The sequence below is a fragment of the Humulus lupulus genome, chromosome 1, assembly GCF_963169125.1.
Source record: "Humulus lupulus chromosome 1, drHumLupu1.1, whole genome shotgun sequence".
NCBI lineage: Eukaryota > Viridiplantae > Streptophyta > Magnoliopsida > Rosales > Cannabaceae > Humulus > Humulus lupulus.
In genome coordinates, this window is record NC_084793.1 from 21,157,026 (window position 1) to 21,172,491 (window position 15,466).

Consider the following 15,466-nt stretch of genomic DNA (forward strand, 5'->3'; position numbering starts at 1 on the left):
ATTGATAAGAGCTTGAGTCTCTGTAAATGTGCATGATCATAACTATGCTAGTGATTTTTGAGTAAGCATGCTGAATGCCCTACATTTGGATATTTGACATATGATATATGCTGGTTGCATTGCTTACTTGTGAATGGAGCTGACCTATAAGTCAGGAATCGGCAATGGTGTCAGTATTAATTGTGAAGCTGTTTCTTATAAGTCAAGTTTGGCAGTAGTACTGAGCACTAGTCATATGGTATTGGCTTATGAGTCAAGAAATGTATTAACGTGTTTAACGCAAGTCGAAAAGATTAGATCTAATTGACATAAGCATTGCATGAATCATCATGAACATTAATGCTTGAAGGACCTCGAGTTCGATGAAAACTAAAAGCGCTTGTGTAGTCTAAAGGCTAGTTACTTAGAGCCAGGGCCAAAAGGCTCAGGTGACTGCAACGTCACATGGCTATGGGTGCTGAGCCCAAGTTCGTGACTCACTCATTAGTCACTTATCTGATAGGGTGCAGAGCCCAAGGTGTGACTCTTTAGTCACCTGTCTGATTAGGGTGCGGAGCCCAAAGTGTGACTCACTCATCTGATTAGGGCTACACGCCCCAGTATGATTACCAGAATCTCAAAGTGTTAATCACTCATCTGATTAGGGCTACAAGCCCCAGTATGATTACCAAAATCATGACGTGATATTCACTCATCTGGTTAGGGTACGGACCCCCAGTGTGTGACTTAATTGTCACTTATTTGAGTCACTTAGTTTAGATGGACACATTGGCCATCTACTTTCATTATGACTTGATAGTCATAAATACAAAGGGAATGGCCCATAAGTCATCTATACAAAGGGCAGGGCCCACAGCCATTATTTGGACTTAATTGCATGCATGAATAGGGCTATTATTGCTAGGCATGCCTATTGTGACTTAGTAACATGTTATTACTGCTCATGAGCATATTGAGTTTTCTTGCTGAGCTTCGGCTCACGGGTGCTATGTGGTGCAGGTAAAGGCAAAAGAAAGCTGGACTATCCTTGAGTTGGAGAGCTTAGGTGACGATGTGTACATATGCGGTTGCTCGACCGCCACGGCCAAGGGTTTAAAGAGGAACTAGGGGTTAACCCTATTTTTGCCGCTTAGGTCGACAGGTTGTAATTTTTACACTGTGATGACCATTTTGGATTGTAAATAACTTGAAAACACTTTTATGGGCCCATGTACAGTTTTATGTTTTAAATAAAATATATCATTTCCCTTTGATCGAGATTTTTCACCTTAGCCTATTAATAACACCTAGATGCACGTTTATAACCTAATGACTCATTTAGTGAGTTAAGCACTGTTTAAAGTTCACATTAACGGTCTTGGAGTAACCAGGGCGTTACAGTCCTGAAGCAATTCAAAGGACCAATGAGGCTATTGAGAAGATTAGAGCTCGGATGCTCGCTTCTTAGAGTAGACAGAAGAGCTACATTGATCCAAAGCATATATACATAAAGATCTAGGTTAGGGACTATGTTTTCCTCTGTGTTTCACCTTTGAGAGGGGTGAAGTGGTTTGGGAAGAAGGGAAAGAAAAGCCCTAGGTTTGTGGGACCTTTTGAGATCATGGAGAGGATTGGTCAGGTAGCCTATCGATTGGCTTTACCCCCATCGTTGTCAGGGGTTCATAATGTATTCCATATTTTGATGCTTCAGAAATATATGTCAGATGTAACTCATGTGTTGAGTAATGAGGATCTGGAGTTGCAGAAAGATTTCTCCTAGGAGGAGCGACAAGTTCAGTTCCTGGATATAAAAGATAAGGTATTGAGGAAAAAAACCATACCTTTAGTTAAGGTATTATGGAGGAACAGTAAGGTCAAGGAAGCAACCTGGGAATTAGAGTCAGATATGTGGGAACAGTATCTCGAGCTGTTCAGGTAAATTTCGAGAGCGAAATTTCTATAAGGAGGGGATAGTTGTAACGTCCCAAAGTTCCTAATAAGGCCTTGATTAGGGGGCCGTGACAACATTATTGGATTATTATGTGTTAATATGTGATTTAAAAGAATATTCTTGTGATTATGTGAATCGCATGAGTTATATTATGAATGACTGATTATGCATGTTTAAGTGTATTAAATGTGCGTAACATGCCCACTTTTATTTAAATGGGCATATTTGTAATTTTGACCTGTAGAGTCCAAAGAACTTTACTTAGCTAAGTTAGATAGTAGTATAATAGTAATAATAGTATTATCTTTATGATTGTGGATTTTTGGTTCAGACCGGGATTTATTTGGACACTCATAGTAGTACTTGTAGATTTTCTAAGTTTAACCTATAGTTTAGGAATATTAATTTTAACCTAAGGTTCGATTAATATGACTGATATTGAGGATAATATTTATTATACTATAAGGTTTAGATAAGAACCAATAAGATAATAGCACATGTTATGTATAGGTTTATTAATGATTAAGTATTTTGAGGATTAAATTTATTAAGGTTAAAATTTGAATACTCTAAGGTCAGTCAATAGCTTTGAAAACGTTAGAGGGCTTAGTTTAGGCTGTTTACTCAATTCAAATTAAGCTAAAAATGTGTAATTTCGTGTTTAAATATTTAGCGTATGCCGATATATCGCAGCTATAGGGGGCGATATATCGCAGTACGAAGATACGGAAAACACGAAACGTTGCACGATTGCCTCGGGCATAATGGCCCAGGCGATATATCGCCTCCTTCAGCATATTTTTGAAAGTTTTCAAAAACGTTCTCCATTCAAACCTTCAACCTCTTGATAAGTCCAGCACCTTTCTGAACGAGTCTTCAGCCTCTGCTGAACGATAATTCAAATTATTTTCACTTAAAAAGCCATTATTTTTATTCAAGTTAAATGAAGATCTTTTCATTCCTAAACTCTATAAATAGGACCTAGTACCCAGCCATTTATTCATCTATTACTCTAAGTTCAGAGGCTGCAAGTTGCTAGGTGAGTGTGAGAATGTAAACACTTGGGTTGGGAATTATAAGCTTGATCATTATAAGCTTATCAAACACTTGGGGAAGTAAGGTTTATTCACAATTCGGTTCAAGGTTTAGATTGGTCATATAAGTCTTCAAGGTATTTCCAAACTCTAGTCCATTTCTGTATTATGTTCTTTAAAAATTCTCATAGTCTTCTACTCATTCTAACCTTATTCTTATTCTTGGTTAGGAAATCCAAGTTCTTAAGCACAAGGTTTTTGGTAAGTATATTTTGATAGCATAGTTCCTTTTTCACTTTCATCCCTTTTCTTCAATATACTCACCATATTATAAATGGTTTTTAGGAGTGTTCCAAGGTCCCAAATCAGTTCTCATATCCCGGTTATTTTGGTAAGGAAAATAGATAGGATTTATGTGTTATATGCTTTTATATGTTATCTTATGATTTTATGTTATGTAATATGTTATGTTAAGTATGATTGTAGACTTGGGCATATGACCTATATGACTAACAAGCCCCAAATAGATTATGGGCATATGACTTGCTTAGCTAGCAAGACCCCACTAATCTAATGGGCATATGACTTGCTTAGTTTATGGGACCCCAAGTAATAATGGCCATTATAGTATGTATGTGACATAAGTGTTATGATATGTTTTATGTTTCTTATGAAATTTATGTATATGGACTATGTGTTAGATTTTCCTTGTTGGGCAATAGGCTCACTCCTTTTATGTTTATATGTGCAGGAAAATAGCTATAGTGGCGGGAAAGGTTCGTTGATGCTTGGGGAATGTGTATTGAGGCGGAATGGATTCAAGGAGTCGAGAGTTTCGATTTCGAGGATGAAGTCTTTGTTTTATGGTTTATGTGTATTTTTCCGCACCTATTTATGTAATCTCCTTTTTATTACAATTAAGTTATGTTTTTCCTTTTTAAAACAATGGGATCCCATATCCTGCTTTGAGTTTATGTAAGTTTAACATTTGTTTTTACAAGTTTTTAATAAAGTATGATTATTTCACTTGTAAGTATTATTAGGGATTAGTGTCTATGCTTAAGTTTTCATTAATGGTCCATAGTCTAGAGTAGTTGGGCCATTACATGACCCGCTGAGGGTATAATTGTGATTATATGATATTATATGATTGAGACCACATTATTATGTGGATATATTTGAGATATTCGACAGGAGTCGCTCCTTTTGAGCAAGATAGTGGTCTAGTCACAACAATGATTAATACCAGGCTCAGGGTGAACTAAGGGGGGTATTTTGGTAATCGGTGAGTTATCGGGACTCATGGGAGTATGAGTCGTATTTTGGGAAAAATATTGATATTTCAGAATTGGCGAAATTAATTGGGAATTATAAGTGTAATGTGAGACGGGAGTGTAAAATGTCGATTTTTCCCTTAGTGGGCTTTGAGAGGAAAGTAATTAAGTGGGGGCATTTTGGTCTTTTGGACCACTTGAATGGTATAGGCTAAGGCTGAGTTTATGAACTCAAAAAACAAGACTCAAACATTCTCTCTCACGCTCTCTCTCTCTCTCTCTAAGTATTTTTTAATTTGGATGAGAGTTCTTGAATTCTAAAGTTTAAAAGCAATATTTGGTGGGAATTGAGTTGCTTTGGGAGAACTTAGAGGTTGTTAAGCTTACTGAACAACTGGGAATCGTTCTTAATAGAGGTAACTCTGTTTTTTTAAGCTTTTGGTTTTGAAAGTTTCTAAAAAGAATTACTTGGATGTTGATTTTTAGTTAAGTTTTAAGGTTATTTAAAGTATTTTTGAGTTGTTGTGACCATTATAATGGTCAAAGCTCTGTTTTGGGATGGATGTGGGGTTAGCTGAGATTTATGAAATCGCTGGTTTTTGAGTTCGTAGGGTCGCGCCGCGACCCTGTTCGTGGACCACTGCGACCCTCATAAACTTGGTTGAGGCAGGGGACCTGGAACCGCCTTAGCATCGCAGCACTTGGCGAGTTGTGTCGTGGCGCGTGTGCAGGAGATTTTGTGGGCTCTCTGCCTAGTTGAACTTGGGCTGAGCAAAAAATCCAAACAATAAAAAAAATCGAACACATCGATCTTCCGAATATCGAAAAAACCAAAACCAATTAAACTGTACATCAAAAAAACTGTTAACGGCATAAACTGCCATTGTTTGGTCGTTTGAAAAATCTGGGTGCACCCACCGAATTGATAATGTGTTGTGATTTGAGGTTTGCTTATGGAATTTTAATTATGTTTCAAACTTTCAAATTTGTGAATGTAACTATGTTCTATGTATTTATGTTTCAAAAAAGCACAAAAATGGATTCCAACAATCCAATTTTTTTTTTGTTTTTTTAAATAAACTTTTTCAAAAATTATGAGAAAAAATATTAACATCGGTTTGGTCGGTTTAACTGACCAAATCACGGTCCAACACGGTCATTTTTTTTTCTGTAATATATTTGGTCGGTCGGTTTTTGGATCGCACCAATCCGGATCGAAACTGAATTATGGATTTAAGAATATGAAAAAACCACCCAAACCGACAAATACTCAGCCCTAAGTTGACCACCACGACACTTTTAGGGGCGCACTGCAACTTAAATAGGGAAAAGTGAGGAAATGTGTTTTGGATTGTGGGAACTCAAACCTAAAGGTTCGGGAATAGTTCTACTACCCGGCTTACTAGAATTCAAGGTCCTGGAGGCTAGGACTTGATCCGAAAGTCTTTATTGGTTCGTTTCTTGATAATTATTCCTTGTTATGGTTGTGACTAGGGTGAATCATTAGGCTCAGGAGGAAATGATTGCACTCGGGGTCGCCATACACTATTCACTCAGGACTTGAGGTAAGAAAACTACACCTGGATTGTGGTTAGGGCTTGAGCCCAAGTTATCGAACATGGTTATAACCATGCTTAGAATGTTTATTGCGTTGTGCATACCTGTGGTAAGTGATGACTGTCTATCTGTTATATATCATTGAAAAGCTCGGCTTATAAGTTGATGGCTTAGCTATTATATCTGCTTGAAAATCTCAGCTTATAAGAGGGCTTATCTGTTATATCTAATTGAAAAGCTTGACTTATAAGTCGAGGTCTATCTGTTATACCAGATTGAAAGACTCGACTTATAAGTCGAGGGTTTATCTGTTATACTAGATTGAAAGGCTTGACTTATAAGTCGAGGGCGGCAACTGTAACGACCCAAATTTCCTAATAAGGCTTAGGGCCTTGATTAGGGGGCCAGGATGGTAATTCTCGGAATCATATGATTATGTGATATTTATGTGTATCATTATGTGAATATGTGAGTTATATTATAGTATGACTAAATATGCATGTTTAGGTGTATTAAATATGCATGGGGGCCTATTTCTGTTTAATTAGGAAATTTTCATATTTTGGCCATTTCGGGTATATTTGGCATCTATGTGGTATGTGTGTGGTGCTTCATTATTATTTGGTTATGCTAGGGTTACTCAACACGAGATGATCCTAGGAGGCATACTAGTGGGAAAGTCACAACGAGATTCATACTTGACTCAGAGTGAGTCAAGGGGTATTTAGTACATTACCGGGATATTGGGTAATGGGAATAAATATTTGATGATAAATTGGGAGTTAGTGAGACCAGGGAGAAATTATGGGAATTTTGACTATTTTACCCCCGGGGGCGTTTTCGGGACCCCGAGCATTAGGATTTGCTTGAGGTTACTTAAGCTTAAAGTAACCTGTCAGAAACATAAAAAGAACGTTCAGTACGTTTTCTCTCTCTCTCTCTCCTGTTCCATTTTTGATACCGTTAGCATTTTCGAAGGAAACTTAAGTTTTAGGACTCAGATTCAAGCGAGGATCGAGCAATAGCGATTCTAGGGAAGATTAGAAGCTTATTAGCGGGATGATTTAGCGAGAAACGACAAAATCAGAGGTAATTTAAGCTTTGAATTCCTGAGCTTATTCTATGTTCTTGGTGTTCTTGAGTTTTATAAACTCAAGACTTGGATTATGAGTTCCTATGGGGATTTTGGGTATTTATTGTTGTTTTAATGTTGCTAAGCTATTGGGTGAACTGTTTGGGGGATTAAAATGTTTATTTGAGGGGTTAGGGACCCTTTGGGTTGGATTTGGAGCTTTGAAGCTCGAAGAACACGGGTTGAGAAACCCATAATTCTGGTTTGAGCGTTGTAGCGCTAGGTTGGTAGCGCTACAGCGCTGGGTTGCCTTTTTGGGGGTTGAAGTGCTGACTATAGCGCTGTAGCGCTACACAGTCTTCAGAACTTGGTTTTTTTGGTACTTTTTGGGGTTTTGACCCAAGGGCTCAGGGGATGATTCCACCACCATGTTTGGTGGGATTTGAGGTCTCGAGAGCGCGGGATTGGTCAGGGGATTGGGTTTTGGAACTTGAACTCATTGAAACACCGTTTATGGTTGTGACTAAGTTATCGCTAGGGGCTTGGAAACAGGATCATGCTCGAGGGTTGTTTATTGGTAACCTGTGCTTGGACCAAAGGTAAGAAAACGACACCCAGTATGTGATGCATAAGATACATGTGATTAGGATATGGCATGAATGCTGAATATGAGATTGATCAGAGCTTGAGTCTCTGTAAATGTGCATGATCATAATTATTGTAATGCCCCGAAATCCCTAATGCAGTTTAATGGCTGGATTAGTAGGCCGGGAGGGCCATAATTGTTTAATTATGCCATTAAATGATTATATGCATGTTTATGTGAATTATATCATAATATGATGTTAAATGCATGCATGTGGGTCCACATTTCATTTCAGGGGTGTTTTGGTATTTTGGCCCATTGAGGGCGTAATTGTATATTTGTATGCATGTCGGTGACATATTGTTGAGACCACATTATAATGTGGATTTGTTCGAGCTATTCGACATGAGACGATCTTTGAATATAAATTAGCGGTTTAGTCATAACAGGTTTAAGTTCGGGGCTCGGGGTGAGTCTCGGGGTGATTTTAATGATTAGAGCGTTGCCGGGAATTAAAGGGTAATGGGATATGAATTGTTTGAGAATATCGAGAATAGCGAGAATTGGAGAGCATTAATTATGATTAACGAAATACGTGGAAATGTCAATTTTGCCCTTAGGAGCCTTTAGAAATGTTTATTCGACCTAGGGGTATTTTGGTCTTTTCACCCCTAGGATAGTTTTAAGCCATTGAAGGCTGTAGCTGTAACGCCCTGGTTACCCCAGAACAGTTACGGTGATCGGTGGATCGGAAATTTGACCCGCTACCCGAGTCCTTTGGTAAAAAACGTGCTCTAAGTGTAATTAACAGGTTAAGGTGAAAAACTAATAAAAAGAAAATGGATATTTTCATTACAAACTGCTCTGCAGAGCTAATCAAAACATATACAAGTTGTTCTTAGTACAAAAGGGTCATTATTGTTTCAAATTTACAATCCCGCCGACCTAAGCGGCAAAAATAAGGTAAACCCCCTAGTTCCTCTGAGAACGCCTTGGTCGTGGTGGTCAAGCAGCCGCATATGTACACATCACCACCTAAGTTCTCCATTCATGGCTGGGTGAGCTTTTCTTTCCCTTTACCTACACCACATAGCACCCATGAGCCAAGGCCCAGCAAGAAAACGTAATACTGCATGATATAATATCAACAAGAATCATAATAATCAACCAGGACCAACAGTCCAAACAAATAGGTGACAATCGCAAGAGTCACTAATACGGGGACAGTACCCTCCAGCCATGTGACGATAGGGTCACCAGGGCTTAACAGATAAGTGAGCCTTTCATAAGTTTGAACAGGATAGGTGTATGGTGAATAGTCACCAACATAACCTCCCTCATGACCTTAGAGTCATAACCCTGGAACAGCGTTTCCTAGCCATGTGACAAACAGTCACCGGAGCCATATGCCCTGGCTCTGAATAACTGGTCTTAGACCAGACAAGCACTTATAAGTTCATCGACCTTAGGGTCGGTCCAGCGGTAATACCCCATATGAGTTATTCAACGCTGATATCGATTAGATCTAATCTTCATTTGGCTCGACGTTCATGACGCTATGCCATTTCTGACTCTTTAGGTCAGTGTCCCTGACTAGTCAGTACATATACAAGTATACAACATTCGCTAGCATTCAATAGGCAATTCATGTCCAAATTTACCAATCAACATGCCTTAATAATAATCACACATGTCACATATACACAGGGTGCAGTTTTCTTACCTCCTGTTCGAGCGAGAATTAATAATAAGAACGACCCTTTAGAACGATCAACCTTTTGGTCCTTTAGCGATTACCTGGTCATAACCAATTATGGGATTCCATCAATAAAATGAATAATAAAGGTTCCCAAACCAAAACCTAGCCTCCGAGACATCAAACACTACTAAACCGGGTGGTAGGATCGACCCCGAGGCCTAAGGTTTGCATCCCCGAGCCAAAAAGCCATTTCTGGCCAAAAAGCCACTAAGGGCCGCGACCCTCCTTGGCCATGCCGCGGCCCGCCCCTCAAACAGAGGCGCCCAACTTCAGCATCCTTCAAGGGCCGCGGCCCTCCCTGGCCATGCTGCGGCCCAACCTCCAGTTCAGCCATAACCCCTGTTTTTCTTCCCCTGCGATTTCTCTTCGAACCAACCTTTCAAACCAAGCTTAAACACCACTCAAACCTCCAATACAACCCCTAAACTTGATCTATATCACTCCCTTAGCAAAACCCAAGTGAAATCCCAACCAAAACTTCCATCAATTCCAACAACCCACCACAAAAACATGAGCTGAAACTAAACACCAAAACAGAGTATATATACCAGTAAACTAATGGCTGGAAACTTACCTCAAACTCAGGTTGTGATGCTCTTCAATGGTGGAACACTCTCCCAAACTCCCAAGGTGTACTTCCCAAGCTTGAATCCTCAACAAGATCACCAAAAATCACAAAGAAAATGGATGAAGGAGAAGGTACGGGTAAGCTTCAATCTTGCTCTGTTTTTCTCTCTACTTCACAGCATAAAGGGGTTTATATCTATCCTAGGGGTAAAAAGACCATTATACCCCTAGGTCAATTAAGGGTTTTTAAAGGATCCTAAGGGCATATTTGTCCTTTCCAACCTATCTCGTTAATCATAATTAACGCTCTCCAATTTCCGCTATTCTCAATAATCTCAAGCACCAATAATTCATATCCCGTTACCCTCTAATACCCGGTAACGCACTAATCATTAAAATCACCCCGAGACTCCTCCTGAGCCTCGAACTTAAACCTGTTATGACCAGACCGCTAACTAGTAATCCAGGATCGTCTCATGCCGAATAGCTCGAACAAACCCACATTATAATGTGGTCTCAACATATATCACCGACATGCATACAAATATACAATTATACCCTCAACAGGCCAAATTACCATCACACCCCTGTAATTTAAATGTGGACCCACATGCATGCATTTCACATCATATTATAATATAATTCACATATACATGCATAATATCATTTAATGGCTTAATTAAACAAGTATGGCCCTCTCGGCCAACTAATCCCGCCATTAAACCACATCGGAGAAATCAGGGGATTACAGTAGCTAGGAAGGGAAAAAACAGAGCATTGAAAAGCCTTCTCCCGTACCTATTTTCTCTCATTTTCTCTTTGGATTTTTGAGCCTTATTTGAGGATTCAAGCTTGGGGAATAAGTCTTGAGAGCTTGGGAGTGTGTTCCACCATTGAAGAGCATCATAATTTGAACTTGAGGTAAGATTTCATCCATGAAACCTTAGTGATGCTCTGTTTTTCTTATGGTTTTCAGTTGTGAAATTTAAGGTATTAAGTTGAGAATTAATGAAAGTTTTTGGAGGAAGTTCATTTGGGTTTTGATGCTTGCATGGTGGGTATGTTGTGGTAGCAATTGGGGGCTTTGCTTGGTGATGTTAGGGGAGTTTTATAGAGGTTTTAGATTGAGTTCAAAGGGAGGAAAACATGGTTTTTAACTGAGTTTCAGGTGGGGCTGCAGCTTTGTTCTGGAGCGCCGCGGCCTAAGCTTGAGAAAAGGAGAGGAAGAGGCTGAAGGGCCGCGGCATGGCTAGGGAGGGCCGCGGCTCGTGCTAGGAATTGAAGGGAGGCCACCTCTGTTTGAGGGGCGGGCCGCGACATGGCCAGGGAGGGTCGTGGCCCTTAGTGGCATTTTGGCCAGAAATGGGTTTTTGGCTTGGGGATTCAAGCCTTAGGCCTCGGGATCGATCCTACTACCTGGTTTAGTAGGATTCGATGTCTCGGAGGCTAGGTTTTGGTTCGGGAACCTTTGTTATTCATTTTATTGAAGGAATTCCATATTTGGTTATGACCAGGTGACCGTCAAGGAATTAAAAGGTTGATCGTTCTCAAGGGTCGTTCTTATACTAATTCTCACTCGAACCAGAGGTAAGAAAACTACACCTTATATGTGACATGCGAGGTTATTATAGAGGCATGCTGGTTGTTAAATGTGGGCATTGATTGCATATTAAATGCTTAGAAAATCTTGCTTATTTGTGTATGGCACTGACTAGTCAGGGTCGGCACTAGTCGCATATTACTGACCTGAGAGTCAGAAACGACATAAGCGTCATGAACGCAGGGCCGATAAAAGATTAGATCTAATCGATATCAGCGTTGAATGACTCTAGGAGCATTAATGCTAGATCGACCCTAAGGTCGATGAAACTTATAAGCGCTTGACTAGTCTAGGACTAGTTACTCAAAGCCAGGGCCTAAGGCCTAGGTGACTGCTTGTCACGTGGCTAGGGGAGCGGAATCCCATGGTTGTGACTCTATGGTCATGCGGTAGGTTATATTGGTGACTAGTTCATCGAGCACCTATCTTGATAAGCTAGTGAAAGGATCACTTATTTGTAAAGCCCAGGTGACCCTATCATCACATGGATAAAGGGAATGGAACCCTCCTTAATGACTTTTCAACTGTCACTCCTTTATTTTGGACTGAGAGTCCTGAATGATTATTATGATCATTGTTGATATTATATTCATGCAATATTGTGTTTTCTTGCTGGGCTTTGGCTCATGGGTGCTATGTGGTGCAGGTAAAGGGAAAGAAAAGCTCACCCAGCCTTGAGTGGAGAGCTTAGGTGGTGCTGTGTACATATGCGGCCGCTTGACCACCACGGCCAAGGAGTTCTCAGAGGAACTAGGAGGTTTACCCTATTTTTGACGCTTAGGTCGACGGGTTTGTAAATTTGAAACTGTAATGACCATTTTGAGTTGTAAATAACGTGTAAACGTTTTTATGGGCCCATGAATAGTTTTATGTTTTAAATAAAATATATCCTTTCCCTTTTGATTGATTTTCCACCTTAGCCTGTTAATAATACCTAGAAGCACGTTTTTAACCAAAGAACTCGGGTAGCGAGTTAAATTTATGGTTCACCGTTCACTGTAACTGTCCTGGGGTAACAAGGGCGTTACAATTATGCTAGTGAATGTTGAGTAAGCATGCTGAATGCCCCGTATTTGGACATTTGACATATGATATATGCTTGGTTGCATTGCTTACTTGTGAGTGGAACTAACTCCATAGTCAAAATCGTCAATGGTGTTAGGGTGAACATTTGACCCGCAAAACCCGCTTGACCCGAACCCCGAGAACCTGAATTTTCAAAAAACCTATTCATTTCGAGCTTAATCCGATCCGAACCCGACATATGTCGGATCGGGTTCGGGTTTAAAATTTAGTCATTTCGGGTTCGGGGTACATATGAACCCGACCGAAAATATTAAAAAAAAAAAATCTTAAAAATAAGAAGAATAGATAACCCTAAAAAAATCTTTATTTCTTTTCTTCTTCTCTTTTACTCTCACAATCTCACTCACGCACGACCTCCCTCACTCAGCAAGAGCAGCCGCCTCCACCACCACCAGGCACCACCAGCTCTTCTTCTCTTCTTGCCTCCCTCACTCACACCAGCCCCCCTTCTCTCTCACGCACGGTCAAGAAAGACCCACCCACCACATCCTCGGATCCTCCCTCCTGTAGTCGTAGAGCATGCCAGCCGCGCAGGGAGCACACCAGCCACCAACAGGGACCTCCTCCCTTCGCCGCCACAACGCAACCACCAGCCAGCCTCGTCTCCTCCCAGACCCAGTGACTGTGTGAGTGAACCCGAGCCGAGCACTTTGTTTAGTTTTGGTTTGGGTATTTTATTTTTAGTAGTTTACCTCAAATTATATGAGCATATATATATATATATATATGGCTTTGGTAGCTTCATCATAAGTCGTAGCAGCTTCAATGGCAGTGGAGAAAGTACCGAGCCAAAGTCGGCTTCCAAACTGATTAGACTTAGTAGATCCATTATGGGGTTCTCGAATTTCAGCAACCCACTTCCCCCACGTCCTTTGTCTAACTCTCCTGAAATAAAAATCTAAGTTTTCAAGACCTCTTTTTCCACACATACAACCCTTTTTATAGCCTTTAGCAGGAGATTTGAGGTTCCCTTTTCCATTTTCTAATGAAGAAAGTTGATCATTGTTGTTCTTCCACTGTGCTAGAGTATCCACTACTGATTCACTTCCATTTCTTCTTTTCCTAGGCTTTTTGCTCCTGAAATCAACACAAGACAACTCTGTCAAAACCTTTTCTATCTCAACATCAACTGGTTCCATTGAGTTTTAAGACTTGGCTTGAAAAATGAACCTGAAAATTAACATTAAAAACCCACGTCTACAGTACACTTCATTACATATGGTATACACAACAACATAGAAAAAGTTGCACAAGAGAGAGAATAAATATTAAAAAAGTGTAAAAAATGGTATTTTTACAAAATTGGGCTTTTCGGCCCAAAACCCAAAAGGCCCAGCCCAATCAGAAAAACCCAACATGCACAACCCGAAACCTGAAAAAACTCAAAAAATTCGGATCGGTTTCGGTACCATTTTTCTCCACCCGAAACCCACAAAACCTGAACCCGATGCATCCGAAACCCAAAAATCTGACCCATGTGCACCCCTAGGTGTTAGTATTGACTGTGAAGCTGTGACTAATTAGTCAAGTTTGGCAGTAGTACTGAGCACTGGTCGTATGTAATTGACCTATGAGTCAAGAGCGGCATAAGCGTAATAAATGCAGGGACGAAAAGATTAGATCTAATCGAAATAAGCATTATCAACATAAGTATGAAATGCTTGACCGACCTTAAGTTCAATGAGAACAAAAGCGCTTGTCTAGTCTAAAGGCTAGTTACTTAGAGCCAGGGCCAAAAGGCTCAGGTGACTGTAATGTCACATGGCTTAGGGTGGGGAGCCCAAGTTCGTGACTGCATAGTCACTTATCTGGTTTAAGTTCGTGACTCCATAATCACTTATCTGGTTCAAGTTCGTGACTCCATAGTTACTTATCTGGTTTAAGTTCGTGACTCCATAGTCACTTATCTGGTTAGGGTGTGGAACCCAAGTTCGTGACTCCATGGTCACTTATCTGATTGGACTGTAAGCCTCAGCATGATTATCAGAATCATTATTGATATTCAATTAGGATTTACTTGATAGTCATCCATACAGGAGGGCAGGGCCCACAATCACTTATTTGGACTTGCTTGCATGCATGAACAGGGCTATTATTGCTAGGCATGCTTATTATGATTCAGTGACATGTTATTACCTGTTCATGAGCATATTGAGTTTTCTTGCTGAGCCTCGGCTCACGGGTGCTATGTGGTGCAGGTAAAGGCAAAAGAAAGTTGGACTATCCTTGAGTTGGAGAGCTTAGGTGACGATGTGTACATATGCGGCTGCTCGACCGCTACGGCCGAGGGTTTAAAGAGGAACTAGGGGTAAATCCTATTTTGCCGCTTAGGTCGGCTGGTTGTAAATATTTTATTGTAATTAACCTTTAAAATATATTTTTGGGATCCCAACATATACAATAAACGTTATAGTGAAATGTTGTATCTTTAACAAAAAAATTTAATCCTAAATCGTTAATCACACTTAGTTACACGATTATGACCAAATGACTCGGTTAGCGAGTTTAGCACTGTTTAAAATGCACAACGTAATGGTCCCTAGGTAGTAGGGCGTTGCAGCAACAACGTGTTGAATGCAGGCCGATGTGGTAAAACCAACCCATAAGCATGATATACGCTTGAAAGACCCTATGGCCGCTTGGAAAATAAAGTGCAAGATGCGAAGGGCTAGCTCTAAGGCTGGTTAGATGGGAATAGGGCAATAGGCCCCCGGTGTGACTCTATAGTCACTTATGTGGTTAAATACATGCACGAGTATGGTTAATACTGCTAGGCATGTTAATTATGGTTCTGCAATGTTGATTAACTGCTTATGAGCATGATTATGTTTTCTTGCTGAGCCTCGACCCACGGGTTCTATATGGTGCAGGTAAAGGAAAGGAAATGAGAGCTTCAGGGGCGGAGTGTACATATGCGACCTGCTCGACCACCACGGCCGAGGGTATCTGTTGGAACTAGGGTTGGACCCTGATTTTTCCGCTTAGGGCAGCCTTTTGTATT

At 40.3% G+C, this 15,466-nt stretch overlaps 1 protein-coding gene across 1 annotated transcript; it reads right to left on the minus strand.

Moving 5' to 3' along the window:
- Positions 1 to 13,163: 13,163 nt before the first annotated feature.
- Positions 13,164 to 13,604, minus strand: LOC133795095 (dehydration-responsive element-binding protein 2A-like). Its single transcript, XM_062232570.1, has one exon. The coding sequence runs from the start codon at positions 13,602 to 13,604 to the stop codon at positions 13,164 to 13,166; it is 441 nt and encodes a 146-aa protein (XP_062088554.1).
- Between the last annotated feature and the right edge of the window lie 1,862 nt (positions 13,605 to 15,466).